Below are 14,975 nucleotides of genomic sequence, written 5' to 3' on the forward strand. Positions count from 1 at the left end.
CTTGCACAAGATGAGGTATTCAGGCTAGATAGCCTCAAAATCTCTATTTCTAGATTACCTTTAAAGATCCACGCAGCCATGACATTCTGTACTCCAAGGCCCCTCTCACCTCTGCCATTCTGTATTCTAAGGGCTTTTCCCACCTCTGCCATTCTGTGTTCTAAGGGTCCTTCCAGCCATGACATTCAATGTTCTTTTTTTTTCAGAGAAATAGAAAAAGGTTTATATGAACTAATACAGAGCAAAGTAAACATAAACAGGATAATAATATGACATTCTATGTTCTAAGGGATGGCTCTTATATTTTATGTTCCAGGGGCTTTCCCATCTGACATCCTGGGTTCTAAGGGCCCTCCCATTTCTGACATTCTCTGTTCTAAGGGTCCTTCCGTCATGACATTCTTTGTTCAAAGATCCCTCCAGCTCTTATATTCTCTGTTCTGTAATTTTATACCCTATGTGCAAAAACTGGTTAACTTCACTTCCTCAGACAGTGCCTTTAGGACATTTTATCTCTTTTGCTTCGCAGTAGAGAATGATGGAGCAGCTGGCTGTCCTCTTGCATGCGGCAGCATGAATCTAAACCTCCTTTAGATTCTGGTCACATCATAGCTGCAGTGGGTGAGAAGCATACTGGTCCTTGACAGTGTGATGATTTCCAGACTTGCCAGGGGCTAGGAAGCTGACTGGGACCACTTGGCAGACAATGGACTCTTGCCCTGATCCTTTAGATATCCACTAGATGCATGGTCTGTTTTTTTTTTTAATTTTTTTTCACACTTGGAAAATATTGTATTTCACAGCTTTTAGTCAGCAGCCAAATAGCTCTGCAGCTTGGGAAGCGGGTTGGCAATCTGATGATTTAATGTGTTTGCCACCAGTTCCCTGAGATGCTGCTCTCCATTAGACCAGGCTCTCTGAACAAGGAATGCCCGGTGTTTTGGATGCCAAGAGTCACTCACATTACAGCTCATTACCAGAGTTAAGGACTAAAACTGGTGCTCAAGAAAACAACCCAAAGGAGTCAATAATATGATATGGCAGCCACCTAAGGACGTGCAGTCTTGGATTGCATTACAAGAAGCATAGTTTCCAGGGATAAGGCGATGTCTATTTCTCCTGTGTTCTCCACCACTGGAGTATTGTGTTCAGTTCTGGGCTACCACATTTTAGGAAGAAGTGGATAAGCTAGAAAGCTTTCAGAGGAAAGCAACCTTTTGGCTAAGGGCCTTGTGTCCAGGCCTTAGAAGGATTGGATTAAGGAAATGGAGATGTCTGACCAAGAGATATCAAGGCTTGGGACATTGGGGAAGACAGGATAACAGTTTTCAGGTTTTTGATTGAAAGCAGAATTTGATTTATTCTATTTGGCCTCAGAGAGTAGGACTCAATAGGTGAAAGCCTCAAATAGGCTAATGTAGACTTGATGTCAAGGAAGAAACTCTATAGATAATAAACCATGAAAAGTACAGAGAAGTCAAGAAGGACGAGCTTAAGAAAGGCCACTGAATTTTAATGAATGAATGAATGAATAATTAAGCTCTTAAAAGAAAAAATCCTGAGGCAGCTAGGTGGTGCAGTGGATAGAGTACCAGCCCTGGAGTCAGGAGGACCTGAGTTCAAATCCTGCCTCAGACACTTAATAATTACCTAGCTGTTTGGATTTGGGCATGTCACTTAACCCCATTGCCTTGCAAAACAAACAAACGAAAAAGAAAAAAAATCATAATTATGAGAGCTATCTAAAAATGCAAAGAATTGCCTTGAGAGGAGGTAGTGGGTCTTTCCCCTTATTGGAGGCTTTCATGCAGAAGCTGAATGTCCACATCTGATCTGTCGTAATGGGTCATTTTCCTTGGGGTGTGAATTAGACTAGATGGCTCTTGAAATCCCACCCAATATTAAATTCTGTGATTTTGTCCTATTTTTGAATGTCAATCCAGGCTTGGCCCCTTCAGCCAAGGAGGGGAGCCCTGGGAAAGATGGAGTTCATGGACATATGGTGGAGAAACCACAGTGGTTGAGGTTAGGGAGGGAGGGGCTGCAAGGTCCCCTGTGACCCAGGCTGTGCTGTCTCCGGCAGCTGAAGGAGCACCCAGAGAAGGGCGTGTACGTGAAGGGGCTGTCCATGCACACAGTCCACAGCGTGGCCCAGTGCGAGCGCATCATGGAGATGGGCTGCAAGAATCGCTCGGTGGGCTACACCCTAATGAACAAGGACTCCTCGCGCTCCCACTCCATCTTCACAATCAAGATCGAGATCTATGCTGTGGGTAGGTGTGGGCAGTCGGGTGGGAGGGGCTTGGGGCATAGAACTAGAAGGGGGTCTCTAGTCCAATTCCCTTTTTATATAGAGGAGGAAACTGAGGCCCAGGGACATGCAATTGTTCCTTAAAAAAGGTTATAGATTTAGTATAGGAGTCTCAGTGGCCATCTAGTTCACCCCTTCATTTTACATATGGGGAAACTGAGGCACAGACAGCCAAGTGTTTTGACTTAGCTAATGAGTGGTAGAACAGGTATTCGAACCAAATCCAGCTAAGGTGACTTTATCAGAATCACACAGCTTCGTCAAGCACTGGAGCTGAGATCTGAATCAAGATTCTTCAGTTTCTATAGCCATGCCCAACCTTATCCCACAAACTCAGTTGAGTTCTAAAACCCCTGTGTTCTCCCTCCTCTCCTCCATGTCTGAGCATCTTTACCTTTCTTCCAAGTGCCTTCTTTCTTTATATTTATTTTTTCATCTTTTCTCTTTTTATTTTTTCCATGCAAAGATAATTTTCAACATTCATCCTTTTGCTAACTTTTGAATTCCACATTTTTCTACCAAGTATCTTCTCTTATAGGGTTTCCCAGAAGTGTGAAAGTGCTTGTCCTACTGAAATAACTTCTATTAATTTTATATTTGTTTATCTGTATACACATTATTTCCTTCCAGAAGAATGTAAGCTCCTTGAGGGCAGGCATGGTTTTTTATTTGTTTTTTGTCTTTGTATCTCTGCTAACTAATACAGTTTCTGGAATGTAGTAGTAAGTTCATAAAAGCTTGTTGAGTTGAATTAAACATCTTGTATACAGTGCACTGAGGATATGGGGTAGGTTGGGGGGGGGGAGATTCAAAGACTTATGTCCTGGGAGACATGATGCACAAATACAAAATGTTTTACGTCAAGAACCTTAGCTTTATATGGTAGGGGAAGAGATAAGAGATGTCCTAGCAGAGATAGTAGCTGAGTTTCAAAGGGTGAACAGACAACAGATCCATAGGAAGACAGCTTTCCAGACATAGAGAATACCAAGAGCTTAAAGCTAGGAAAGATTAAGCCACCTAGGAGGAGAAAACAGTCCATTTAACTATAGTTAACTACAGTGTATAGTAGATAGAAAGGCATACTATGAAGTAAGTTTATAAAGTAAGGATGGTGTCAGATGGAGAGGCTAACAAGCATTTATTAACCTACTATGTGTCAGGGGATACAAAGAAAGGCAAACAGACAAGTCTCTGCTCTCACTGGCCCAGTGGAAGAGGCAAACAAAGCTGCTGAAAAACAGACAGAGCAGTTGGAACTTTACTGAGGAGGTCAGATTTCGTACAAAAGATCTAGGCAGTGGTGTGAAGAATGAATCAGGGAGGAAGAGAATATAAGAACTGTTGAGAAGCTGCAGCAGCAGTCCAGACAGATAGCCAGGGGCAGTGGCAAGTACTTTTAAGAAGTGAAGAATTATCCATAAATCCTTTTCATATGCTATCTGGTTAATATGAGACCAAGTTCAGATTCTTCCTCAGACACATAGCCTCTGTTTCCTCATCTGTAAATTGAGAGGACTGGACTAGATGACTTCCAAGGCTCTTTCTAAGTCTGAATCAATGGTCTCATCCTATGACCTGGGATCTGGAGCAAGTGAGAAAAGAAGGGGTGTAAGTGGTCTCCAAAGTCCGATCCCATTCTGTGAGTCTTAGTTTCTAACCACTCTCCAGCAAATTTTAGTTCTACAGAGGTAGAATTTCCATGTAATTTCCTTTTGACCTTAGGGGTGGGCTAGTAGTTTTTGTTATAAAAGGTCAGCTGATTTCAACCCAGATACCCCTCTGGGTCAGGGGATGGTCTGAGGACCATCTCCCCATTTCTTCTCCTCAAGCTGGATAGTGCCTTCATTCAAATGTGGGAGAGCCATCCATTTTTTGAATGTGACTCAGGAAAGGTTGTGATAGTAGTACAGAAACAATAGACCTGGAGCCAGGAGTTCTGGGTTCAAATCCTTCCTCATACCCTAGCTGTTGCTGGTAGATGAGTCATTTCACAAGTCTAGGTAAAAATGCTGTCTTCTGTAAAGTTCCTTTCTATCCCTGCTTCTTAGAGATGGGAGAAAGATGCTTTATAAACCTCGGAATATTAAAACGGGGTGGGCATAGGGAAGGGAATAAGTGCCAGATGCTTTACAAATATTATCCCATTTGACTTACGACCCTTCGAGATGGGTACTCCCTATTTTACGGATGAGGACACTGAGGCATACACTGACTTACCCAGGGTCACATAGCTGCAAAATGTATGAGACTGTATTTGAACTCAAGTCTTTCTAACTTCAGGCCCAGCATTCTATCTCCTATGACACTTGAAAACTTGATTGTTGTTATTAGGGCACTCCCAGTAGCTTATTTAAGCTGAGCAATTTTGGGGATGATTTGTATTTTTATTGTGCTGTATCACCAGGAAGTTTGTCTCTCAACCCCATCCTCCTTCTCCCCCCAATATCACATGCATTCAGTGATCTCATTTGGCCTGACATACAGAAGCAATAGAGATTAAAAAGAACCCATTTACTGAGTTGACTTCTACCTTGCCCCCCATGTGGTTTGGAACCATTTTATGATATGACCCAAGTCGTAATCAGCCTCTTAGTGCTTTCCTTCTGAGGTAGAGTATTCACATTTTGAGGGCAGTCCCCTTTCTCCTGTCAGCTCCTAGACAGCTATAACTGGGGCAGGAGACTAAGGCTTTGCCTCAAGGTGTTGAATTTAGTCAGAGGGTGTCATTTTGAGAGTGCCAAGTTTGGAGGGTGTTGTCAATACATACAAGCAACACTTAGCTCTTCATTAGCAAGAATAATGAGCTAAAATAGAAAGCTCTCAAATGGTGCTAGAGAGACATCATAGCTATTATTAGGACTCATTTAAGATATCTTTGGGCGGGGCATAATATCTAGATTTCATTGAGTCATTTAGGGATATCTAGGTCCTTGTCCCAGATTCAAAAATTTCCTAGTCCCAGCTCTGGCATCAAAGCAACTTTCCTTCCTTTTTCCTCCCTTTCTCCCTCTTCCCTCAATCCTGAATCCATCGAGAGCTGATACACTGGTTCGGAGAGTTAGGATTCTAAAGGAATATCACTAGGCTAGCACATGGGCTGGATCTAATAGAATTTTTAAAATTGGGAAGGGGAGGAGGGGATCTGAATTTGTGCTTTTTATTAGTATGGGATACTTCCAGTATGGAAATTCCCTACAGCAAACTAGGTCTGTAACACAGAACAGGAGGTAGGTGCCTTGAACCCTGGTCTAGGTAGGCTGTATCAGAGGAAAGATTTCTAGACTCTAAGGTCAGCTCTCCATATAGTATACTATGTACGCTCTCAAGATGAAAATGGAATAGTATAAGTCAGTGTCTGCCTCAGCGTCCTTGGGTCCAAAGCAGACTTCTAAAGTCAACTTTATAAGTACAAGATGAAGCGTCATAGTTTGCTATCAGCTTGTTTGGGGAAGAGAGGAATCTGAAGGTCTCGGTGGACCACATACTCAATACAAGTCCTCAGTGTGATATGGCCTCCGAGAAAGCTAACCGGATCCCAGACTGTACTAAGACAGGTGGTGTGTCCAGAAAGAGGGAGGTGTAAGAGTCAGGAGTCCCCTCTGAACTTTTCTCTGATCAGGATACATCTAGGGTTCTGCATTCAGTTCTGGGGGGCCCTGATTATTAAGGATGCAGACAACCTGAAGAGCATGCTCCAGGGGAGAGTAAGCTGGGATGGTTAAGGGGCTAGTGACCCTAGAAGGTTCAACTGAAGGAATTTGGTATATTTGGCCTGAGGAAGAGAAGCTAAGAGAGATTTGAGATGAGAGCTGTCAATGTATCAATGTATATTGCCAATGTATATTGGAAGCATATTGAAGCTATTACAAAGAAGACCAATTCATCTTGTTCTCTGAATAGTCAACAAAGAGACCTCTTTAGGCTTGATAGCAATTCAAGCTGTCTTCCAAGGGAAATGGGCTGCCCAGGGAAGACTCCATGGCTTCTTATCCTGGCATTTTGCAAAGGTGAAGCTTGTTCAGTTAGGGGTCAGATTAGAGGGTATGCTCCTTCTGTGATTCTCTGGTTCTCCATCATGAAGGCCCTTGAATTTTAGCCCAAGTAAATTTTATTTGCTAGGGGATCTATTGAAGATTTGTGAGCAGTGGAAAAGAGAACAGGATTATATCTCTGGATGGGAAAGATGATGTTTTTTCCCCAGGGTTTACAGCAGGCTTGATTAGGGAGAGAAGAGGAAAGTGAGAGACTGTGTTAGGAAGTCATTGGCATATTCTAGGAGAGAAGTAATAAGAATCCACCTGTGCTAGGGAGGAACAAGTGGGGGGTTCAAAAGATGTCCCTGTGGAATTTATATTAGGAACTGATTGGGTGAAAGAGATTCAGGAAAGTAAAGAGTTCAGGGTAAGCCCAGAATGACAGATGTTGCATTAGACCTAGAAAGGATCTTAGAAGCCATCGAGTCTGACTTCCTTATTTTACAGATGAAGAAACTGAAGCACAGAGAGATTAAAGGGACTTGCCAAGGGTCACACAGCTATGGTATTATCAGATCATAGATTTAAGATCTGGGAGGGACTTTGGAGGCTCTTTATTTTACAAACTCAAAAACTATGACCCAGAGAATTTGAGGGACTTGCCTAGGGTTTTGTGACTGGTGAATGTTTTGGGGGGGGGGGGGGATTTGAACCCAGGCCTTCTTGACTTTAAGTCCAATGCTGCTCTGTTAGAGGTCTCATCTTAGCTGTCCTCCAAACAACCCATCCCCTCTCTCTTTCTCTCTTCCCGGCTCCCACTTGTTTAATCCCCCTGCAGATGAACGAGGCAAGGACCACCTTCGCGCAGGGAAACTGAACTTAGTTGACCTGGCAGGCAGTGAGAGACAATCAAAAACAGGGGCTACGGGAGAGCGACTCAAGGAGGCCACAAAAATCAACCTCTCACTATCGGCTTTGGGCAATGTCATCTCGGCCCTGGTGGATGGCCGCTGCAAACACATCCCCTACCGGGACTCCAAGCTGACCCGGCTGTTGCAGGACTCCCTGGGGGGCAACACCAAGACCCTCATGGTGGCCTGCTTATCCCCTGCCGACAATAACTACGATGAGACCCTCAGCACCCTGCGGTATGCCAACCGAGCCAAGAACATCAAGAACAAGCCTCGCATCAATGAGGATCCCAAGGATGCCCTCCTGAGGGAGTACCAGGAGGAGATCAAGAAACTGAAAGCCATCTTGGCTCAAACAGTGAATTCAAAGAAATTAACAGGTAGGCTCATTGGTCCCCCACTGGGAGCTGTAGCTTACCAACTGATCTCCATGGAGATGAGTGTCAAGGCTCTAATATTTATTTGGATGGCAAACTTCAGACCCTTGTCATTTCTCACCTGGATTGTGGGGGTAGCTTCCTAATTGATGTCTCTTGTTCCAGTCTCTCTCACAGTCTAATCCATTTTTCCCATCCATGAAGAAAAGGGAGAAGAATTTATACATTATCCTGGAGGGAATAGGGAGCTTCAGAAGGTCCTTGGAATCTGACTTGTCACTTCTTTCTGGAGTAGGGGAGTAAGGGGGAATAAGCCTGGAAAGTTGGGATGGAGCCAGATTATGACAGGAGGAGGTTTTTGCTTTGGTAATATCCCTCAAACTGGTATAGAGGATGTTTTCAAGCAGAGAGAGAGGCTCAAAGTAGAGAGAATTAATTAAGAAGCTGTTGCAGTAATCTAGGGTGATTGTTTTTATTTTTGTATCATCGTGCACATCATAGGCACTACTAAATTTGTTGAGTTGAATCTCTACCAATTTGAACTAGGAACTCAATTCAGTTAAATTTTTTTTATTGTAATCTAATTAATCAATTGATTGATTTAATAATAAATTATTAAGTGCCTACCTGGGATGTGCCAAAGTTAGAATGATAGACAGATCCTGTCCTCATGGAGTTTTCATTCATGGAGTCTCTCACCAAAGATGTGCTAATTTACACAGATACATTTAAGAGAATTTGAGGAGGAAGAAACACTTGAGGGAATCATGCAAGACTTCCTGTTGGAGGGGGGTTCTTGGATTCAGCAGAACAATTCCTAAACTTCTGAGTCTTTCAGGGAGGACACCTCCCCCCAAACTGTTCCTCACTGTTCTTGTAGAAATGTTATGGGACAAGATGTATGCCCCCTGTGGGGTTTCTTAAATCCTTTTCCTACGAGATGGAGGTGGCTTCATTTGACCTCATAAGACTTGATCATCCCTTGCATTTTTTCAGTCAGACCTGTTATTTATTATAGGCAGAGGAAGGTCCTGATGAGAAATTTCCCTTGACTAATGAACCTGTTGCTCTGTAACTTAATCATTTTAGAATTGCCTGGATCCCTGAGACATCATGATTTGCCCAGGGCTACTCAGGACAGAGCTAAGGCTGGATTCAAACATAGGTCTTCTTGACTAGTGCTCTACTCACAGTCTGGTGTCTGAGGTTGCCCAGAGTCTCCAGAGGATAAATCTAATGTAAAATTTGCAAAATCCTTCAAGGATTGGTGATTTTCTTGGTAGAGCATACCTTTCCACACAGCTCTGAACAGTTCCTTCATGGTCATGGTACAGAAAATCTTTATGAATCACTGGGACTGAAAAAATTCATTGTTTTTAATTACAACAGTTAATATTTATATGGCATTTTTATACATCTGTATAAATATATACAGACACACAAACATCATCTATCCATCCATATGGCATACATACATTTACACATATATAATACATATGTATATACATGTATTTATCTATCCATCCATCCATCCACCCACCCATTTGTCCATCTATCCATCTGCCCATCTGTCCATACATCCAACCATCCATCCATCCATCCATACATACATATATCTATCTATCCATCCATTAATCTCCAAGCCTGGAGACACCCTTTGAATGCTTTGGTCTCCCCATCTATATGATGGGGGCATTTCCCATCTAATTCTTCCACACTTAGGCCAGGTAGATAATGAGTCCTTTGAAGCTTCCTGGTAAGCCCCAGGGTGATGGTGGGTGTAGGAGGTGGGTGAGTCAGATTGATGGTATCTGTCAGTTAGGGGCAGGTCTTCTCTTTGGTCTCTCCCTTCTTGCTCCTAGCACCCATGAACCACTAGCCTCCTCCGCCAGTCCCCATGACAGCCGTGCTGAGTTTCTCATCAGTTGGGATGACTCATCCACCTCCCCTCCACATGCTTATTAGACTGTCTTGCTTATCATATCTCCTACTAAAAAGTTCTACTGTCACTGGGGACCATGGGAATATGGGGTACAAAATGGGCAGGATTCCCAGAAACCCCCTCAACTTTATCCTGGAGTCACGATCTCCCAGATTGTGGCATTTGCCACAATACAGGGTCACTGAACCAGAGAGCTCCTTAACTCCTTCAGTCATCTAGAGATATTCCTCTCTCATCCTCATAGGTTCACAGATATAGAGCAGGAAGGAAACTTAAGAGACTATCAAAGCCAACCCTTTCATTTTACATATGAGGAAACTGAGGCCCAGGATCACACAACAAGATCCTAACCCAGATCTTTTCTGCCTTCAAGTCCAGTGACCTAAAGGTTGCTTCTAGGCATATTACCTCTCAGTTCTCAAAATTTGTCTTGTGCTCTCGAAAGAGTATTCTCCTGGGATTCGGGAGGCCTAGCTCCAACTTCTGACCCAACCACTAATTCCTATATAACTTTAGGAAAGAATTTAAGCAAGTCCTCTCCCTGGGCCTCAGCTTCTCCATCTGTAAAACAGAGATAATAATCCCTGCCTACCAAACATCAAATAAGATAACTGATGGGAAAACCCTCTGTGATGCATAAACTTCTTATAAAGGTACAGTGTTATTATAGTTTAACGATAACTTCAAGGGCTCCCTGACCTCACCCCCAGAGGCAGTGCTACCCAACCCACCCTTACCTCAATAGACATGATCTGGGTCCATGTCTTTCTGTAAAGCAGTTACCGAGGACTTACCAACACTTTCAGCTTCCTTTTGATAGGTGGCAAGGGAGTGCCACAGTGTATAAAGTACAGGTCCTGGGAGTCATGAAAACCTGAGTTCAAATCTTCAAATATTTACTAACTGTATGATATTATAAACCAATACAAAATGGGGCTTCTAGGTGGCACAATGGATAGAGCACCAGCTCTGGAGTCAGGAGTACCTGAGTTCAAATCCAACCTCAGTCATTTAATGATTACCTAGCTGCCTGGCCTTGGGCAAGTCACTTAACCCCACTGCCTTGCAAAAACTTTTAAAAAAATCAATACAAAATATAAATATAGGTACATACAAGACACATATAAAGTAGACACAAGGCAACTTTGGTAGGGAAGGCACTTCACAGCTGGAAGAACCAGGAAAAGCCTTCTGGAGTCTGTCAAATTTGGACTCAGGTTCCCTAATGCCCTTTCATGAGGGTTCATGAGGTTAAAACTATTTTCATAATAATACTAAAATGTTTTAATTTCTAATATTGATAGAGAAAACCAAGGATATACCGGCAAATTATGTTTAACAGCTGGCTTTTGGGAAGGGGATATGTTTATTATACACTTTTAAGTTTAATCTGCAATATTAACTTTTTCTCCCATCGTTTTTTAAAGCCTAGACAACCAATAAAACAGTGAATGAATCCCTGATTTATCATACTTACCTATATCCAAGGTTTAAATACATGGAAAATTTAACAATCAGCTTTCCCAAGCTGATAAGCATGTCTCTTGATGTAACCCACATAAACAAAAGCTCTTTGGAGGTATGCAATCAATCAGTTTTGAGTGTAAAGAGGTCCTGAGAGTGAAAAGTTTTAGAACTATTCTAGAAATGGTTCTATCTACTAACATGTATTAAATGCCTACTGTGTACCAGACACTGAATTTATAAGCTCAAAGACTTAATATCCCTACTTGCAATGAGCTTGTGGGGAAGAGAATTGCATATAAAAATGTAGACTATTAATATAAAGTGAAGAAATACAAATATAAATAAAGTAATAAAGTTCTAGGTAATTTGGGAGGGAGGGCAACACTAGCAGTTGGGAGAATTAGAAAAGAATTCATGTAAAAAATGGGATCTTTCAGGGATCTCTAGGATTCATTGCACTAAGAATTTTTACATTTTTTTAAAGTTAAAAAAAAATATGCTGCAATCTGTACTCAGACACCAGCAGTATCTTGGGATGGATAACATTTTTCATCATAAGTCTTTCAGAGTTATCTTGGGTCACTTCATTCCTGAGAACAGCTAAGTCATTCACAGCTAAATCATCTTAAAATATTACTGTTACTTGGTTCATGGTACATTTCATTTTGTATCAGCTTATGTAAATCTAGGTTTTCTGAGAACATCCAGTTATTCACATCTTGCAACAGAAGATAGTATTCCATCATAATTACATACCCCAACTTATTCAACCCTTCCTCAACTGGTGGGCATCCCCTCAATTTCCAATTATTTGCTATCAGAGAAGAGCTACCCAAAATATTTTTGTACATAAAGGTCATTTGTTAATTTTAAAAATAATTTTATTATGATTTTTCCTATCTGTGCAAATGCATTTTAAATACAAATAAAAGCAGATTTTATAATTTACTTTGAAATAAAAATTTTCATTCTATTCTATTTTTCTTGCCTTTTTCATTAAAAACAAAAATGTTTTGTGGTGTCAGTCAGTTGTTTGTTCTTTCAAAGTATTCTTAAATTGTGGCCTTTCTAATGGTAAAAGGAGAGAGGGACTTTATAATGTGGGGTAAGAAGAGAGGACATTTCAGTTACGGCCGTGAGGGAAGCACTAGTTGATGAACCTGAGTTCTGGATAGAAGATGGAGGTTCTTGTGTGAGGAACAGAAAGCAGACCAGTTTGGCTGGATCATGAAATGTGGAAGAAGGGGGCATGAAATCAACTGAGACTGGAAAGGTAATTTGGGGTAGGTTATTTAGAACTTTGGAAACTAAAGAGTTTATATTAGGAAACCACTGGAGTTTCTTGAATAGGGGAATCACATGGTCAGATCTGTGCTTAAGGAGAATCATTTTATAGAGTAGCTGTTGGCCTGCAATGCTGGAGGGAATTTCCTCCTCCCCTATTCCAGAGGTGTCAAATTGAACAAAACACCCTGCCTAAAATGCATTTGAGAAACAAAATAAATAAAAATTGAATGGAAAAAGATAGTTAATTTGTGGGTTTCTAAGATAATATGACTCCTCTAGGATCTGTTTCTGTTTGAATTTGATACCACTACCCTATACCAATGGTTCCCCAAGTCCAATTTGAACTCTAAATAAACATATTTAGTATACTTTTGTGTTGTATATAAAACTAATATTTACACAATAGTTATCAAGGGGATTTTAAAAATTAATCTCTAAGCCTGGTTTCCTAAATCATTTTTGTGCTTTGGATTACATACTAACCCTTGTGATTGCTTGCTTGCCAGCCTTGTTATCAAACCAGATGGTTGTTAAAGCCGAGCAAACTGAGGAGAAGCCACCACCCCCACCACCTCCTCAGCCAGATACTGAAGCAGAGAAGCAATTGATACGGCAGGTAAGGATTAGGAAGGGCTTGCACCCAGAAAATGAGCAGCCATTACCTTATTTGGGGTCCCATGGTGTGAAGTGACTTGCTCTATAGGGGTCATATGATGATGATGATGTTTGTCCTTCATTCTCTAAGAAGACCACGACATCAGGGAGGTGATACCAGGACAAGCACATGAATTGGATTTGAGTGAGGTGGGGGTTGTGCTAAATCACCAGTCTCACTTTCTCCTCCAGAGCCATCTGGATCTAGTGACTAGGCATGAACTAGGACTACTGGAGATGGCCCTGGATGTGATGCAATTAGGGTTAAGTACTTACTCAAGGTCACACAGCTAGTGAGTATCAAGTATCTAAGGCTGGATTCGAACTCCTGTCTCCTGACTCCAAGGCCAGTAAGCTATCCATTTTTGTCATCTAGCTGCCTAATATAGATTAAAATATAGATTATAAGATTCAGAAGAAGGATTTGGACTCAGATTCCCTGATTTCAAATCTAACACTTTTCCCGCCTTGCCATGTTGGCTGTCTTTGTGTTGCAAGCACTATGGTTGGAGTCCATGAGGACAAATGTTGACTTTGATTTTCATGGGCCCTCCAATGATCTTTCCCCTATTCTATGGCTCCATATGACTGGATAGAAAGGCATTATTCCTTAAATGATAGCAGGTATTCAACCTGGTTGAACCCCAGGGAAGCCTGGGATAGTGGAAAGGGATTTGATTTTGAACTTTGAATTAGATTTGAATTTGAATCTTTGCTCTGCCAAGAACTTGTTGCATGACCTTGGAAGGGAAGGGGTTAAGGATAAATATAGAAGTTCCTACTGTGATAAGTACTGTGTTAAATACATTGGATCCTAACAACAACCCTGGGAGGGATATGTTATAATTATCACCTCCATTTTGTAGGTGAGGATACTGAGGCAGGCAGAGGAGAAATAGATTACCCAGAATCACACAGCTTGTGAGATAAGATTTGAACTCAGGTTTTTCTGCCAGTTTTTGCCCAGCACTATACACATTGCTCCACAAGCTGCCTTATAATTAATTGAATGGATTGGTCAACACTTTATGATCTCTAAGGTCCTTCTCAGCTCTTAATCTTCAGATCCTCTAAGTGTGGACATACTGCCCTGTCTTTCAGGAATATGAGGAACGGCTGGCCCGGCTAAAGGCTGACTATGAAGCAGAGCAGGTGTCAAGAGCCAAGCTGGAAGAGGATATCACTGCCATGCGTAATTCTTATGACGTGAAGCTGTTCACCTTGGAGGAGAATCTCAGGAAGGAGGCTGGTGAGTACTACTCAGAGTGTGTGGTGGGGATAATGATAAAAAGAGAACAAGTGCTAAGATAGGGGCTTATTGGCATCTAATAGTATCATCAATCTGGAGGGAACCTCTGAGGTCATCTGGTTCAACTCCTTCATTTTACAGAGGAAGAAGTTGAGACCAAGGAGGAAATGTGACTTGCTAATACCATCAGAAGTGGGATTTGAACCCAGGTCTTTTGATTCCTGATTGGGGACCTTTCCATACCACCACACCCATTACCTGTGTCTGTCTTATGAACCATTTGGTTCAATAATTTAAGCCCAGTTTTCATGAGACCTGATTTCATGGGTTTGATTCTCAAGGAAACCTGTGATCTTCCTTGGTTTCCTAACTATATCTGGCATCTGCTATCCACCACTGATCTTATGGGAGAATGGTCCAGGATGATTTGCTGTGGCTCATCTCTACATGGGAAAACAACCCAAAGGGCTTGTCCTCCTAATGGTTGCTCAGGAGTATTTCGTACATTCATAAAGGATAAGACTTTCCATTGCTTTAAAATTCTGCCTGTTCCCCCATTTGTCTTTTCCAATTGTTTTATGGACTCTCTTTTCTTGTCTTCTATCACTATCATTTCTCAATGAATCCTCTAATAGAATTCTTCTTGGTAATGAATAATTACAATCAAACAAAACAAACACATGAACTACGTTAGACTATATATGCCTCTAATGAGGAAATATGTTTTGTGTGATTTTATAGGTCTAATGGATATCATTTTTCTTGTCTTTTCAAGGAATAGGGAGAGAGTGGAGGGAAGT

At 41.6% G+C, this 14,975-nt stretch overlaps 1 protein-coding gene across 4 annotated transcripts in view; it reads left to right on the forward strand.

Moving 5' to 3' along the window:
- Positions 1-14,975, forward strand: part of KIF17 (kinesin family member 17) — a 63,006-nt gene that overhangs the window by 22,344 nt on the left and 25,687 nt on the right. For all 4 annotated transcript variants that reach the window (XM_074218232.1, XM_074218229.1, XM_074218230.1 and 1 more), the window contains exons 4-7: positions 2,084-2,273; positions 7,127-7,579; positions 12,779-12,888; positions 14,028-14,175. In XM_074218232.1, coding sequence (XP_074074333.1) covers positions 2,084-2,273; positions 7,127-7,579; positions 12,779-12,888; positions 14,028-14,175 — 901 coding nt within the window. The remainder of the gene's footprint in view (positions 1-2,083; positions 2,274-7,126; positions 7,580-12,778; positions 12,889-14,027; positions 14,176-14,975) is intronic.

The sequence above is a fragment of the Macrotis lagotis genome, chromosome 1, assembly GCF_037893015.1.
Source record: "Macrotis lagotis isolate mMagLag1 chromosome 1, bilby.v1.9.chrom.fasta, whole genome shotgun sequence".
Taxonomy (NCBI): Eukaryota; Metazoa; Chordata; class Mammalia; order Peramelemorphia; family Peramelidae; genus Macrotis; species Macrotis lagotis.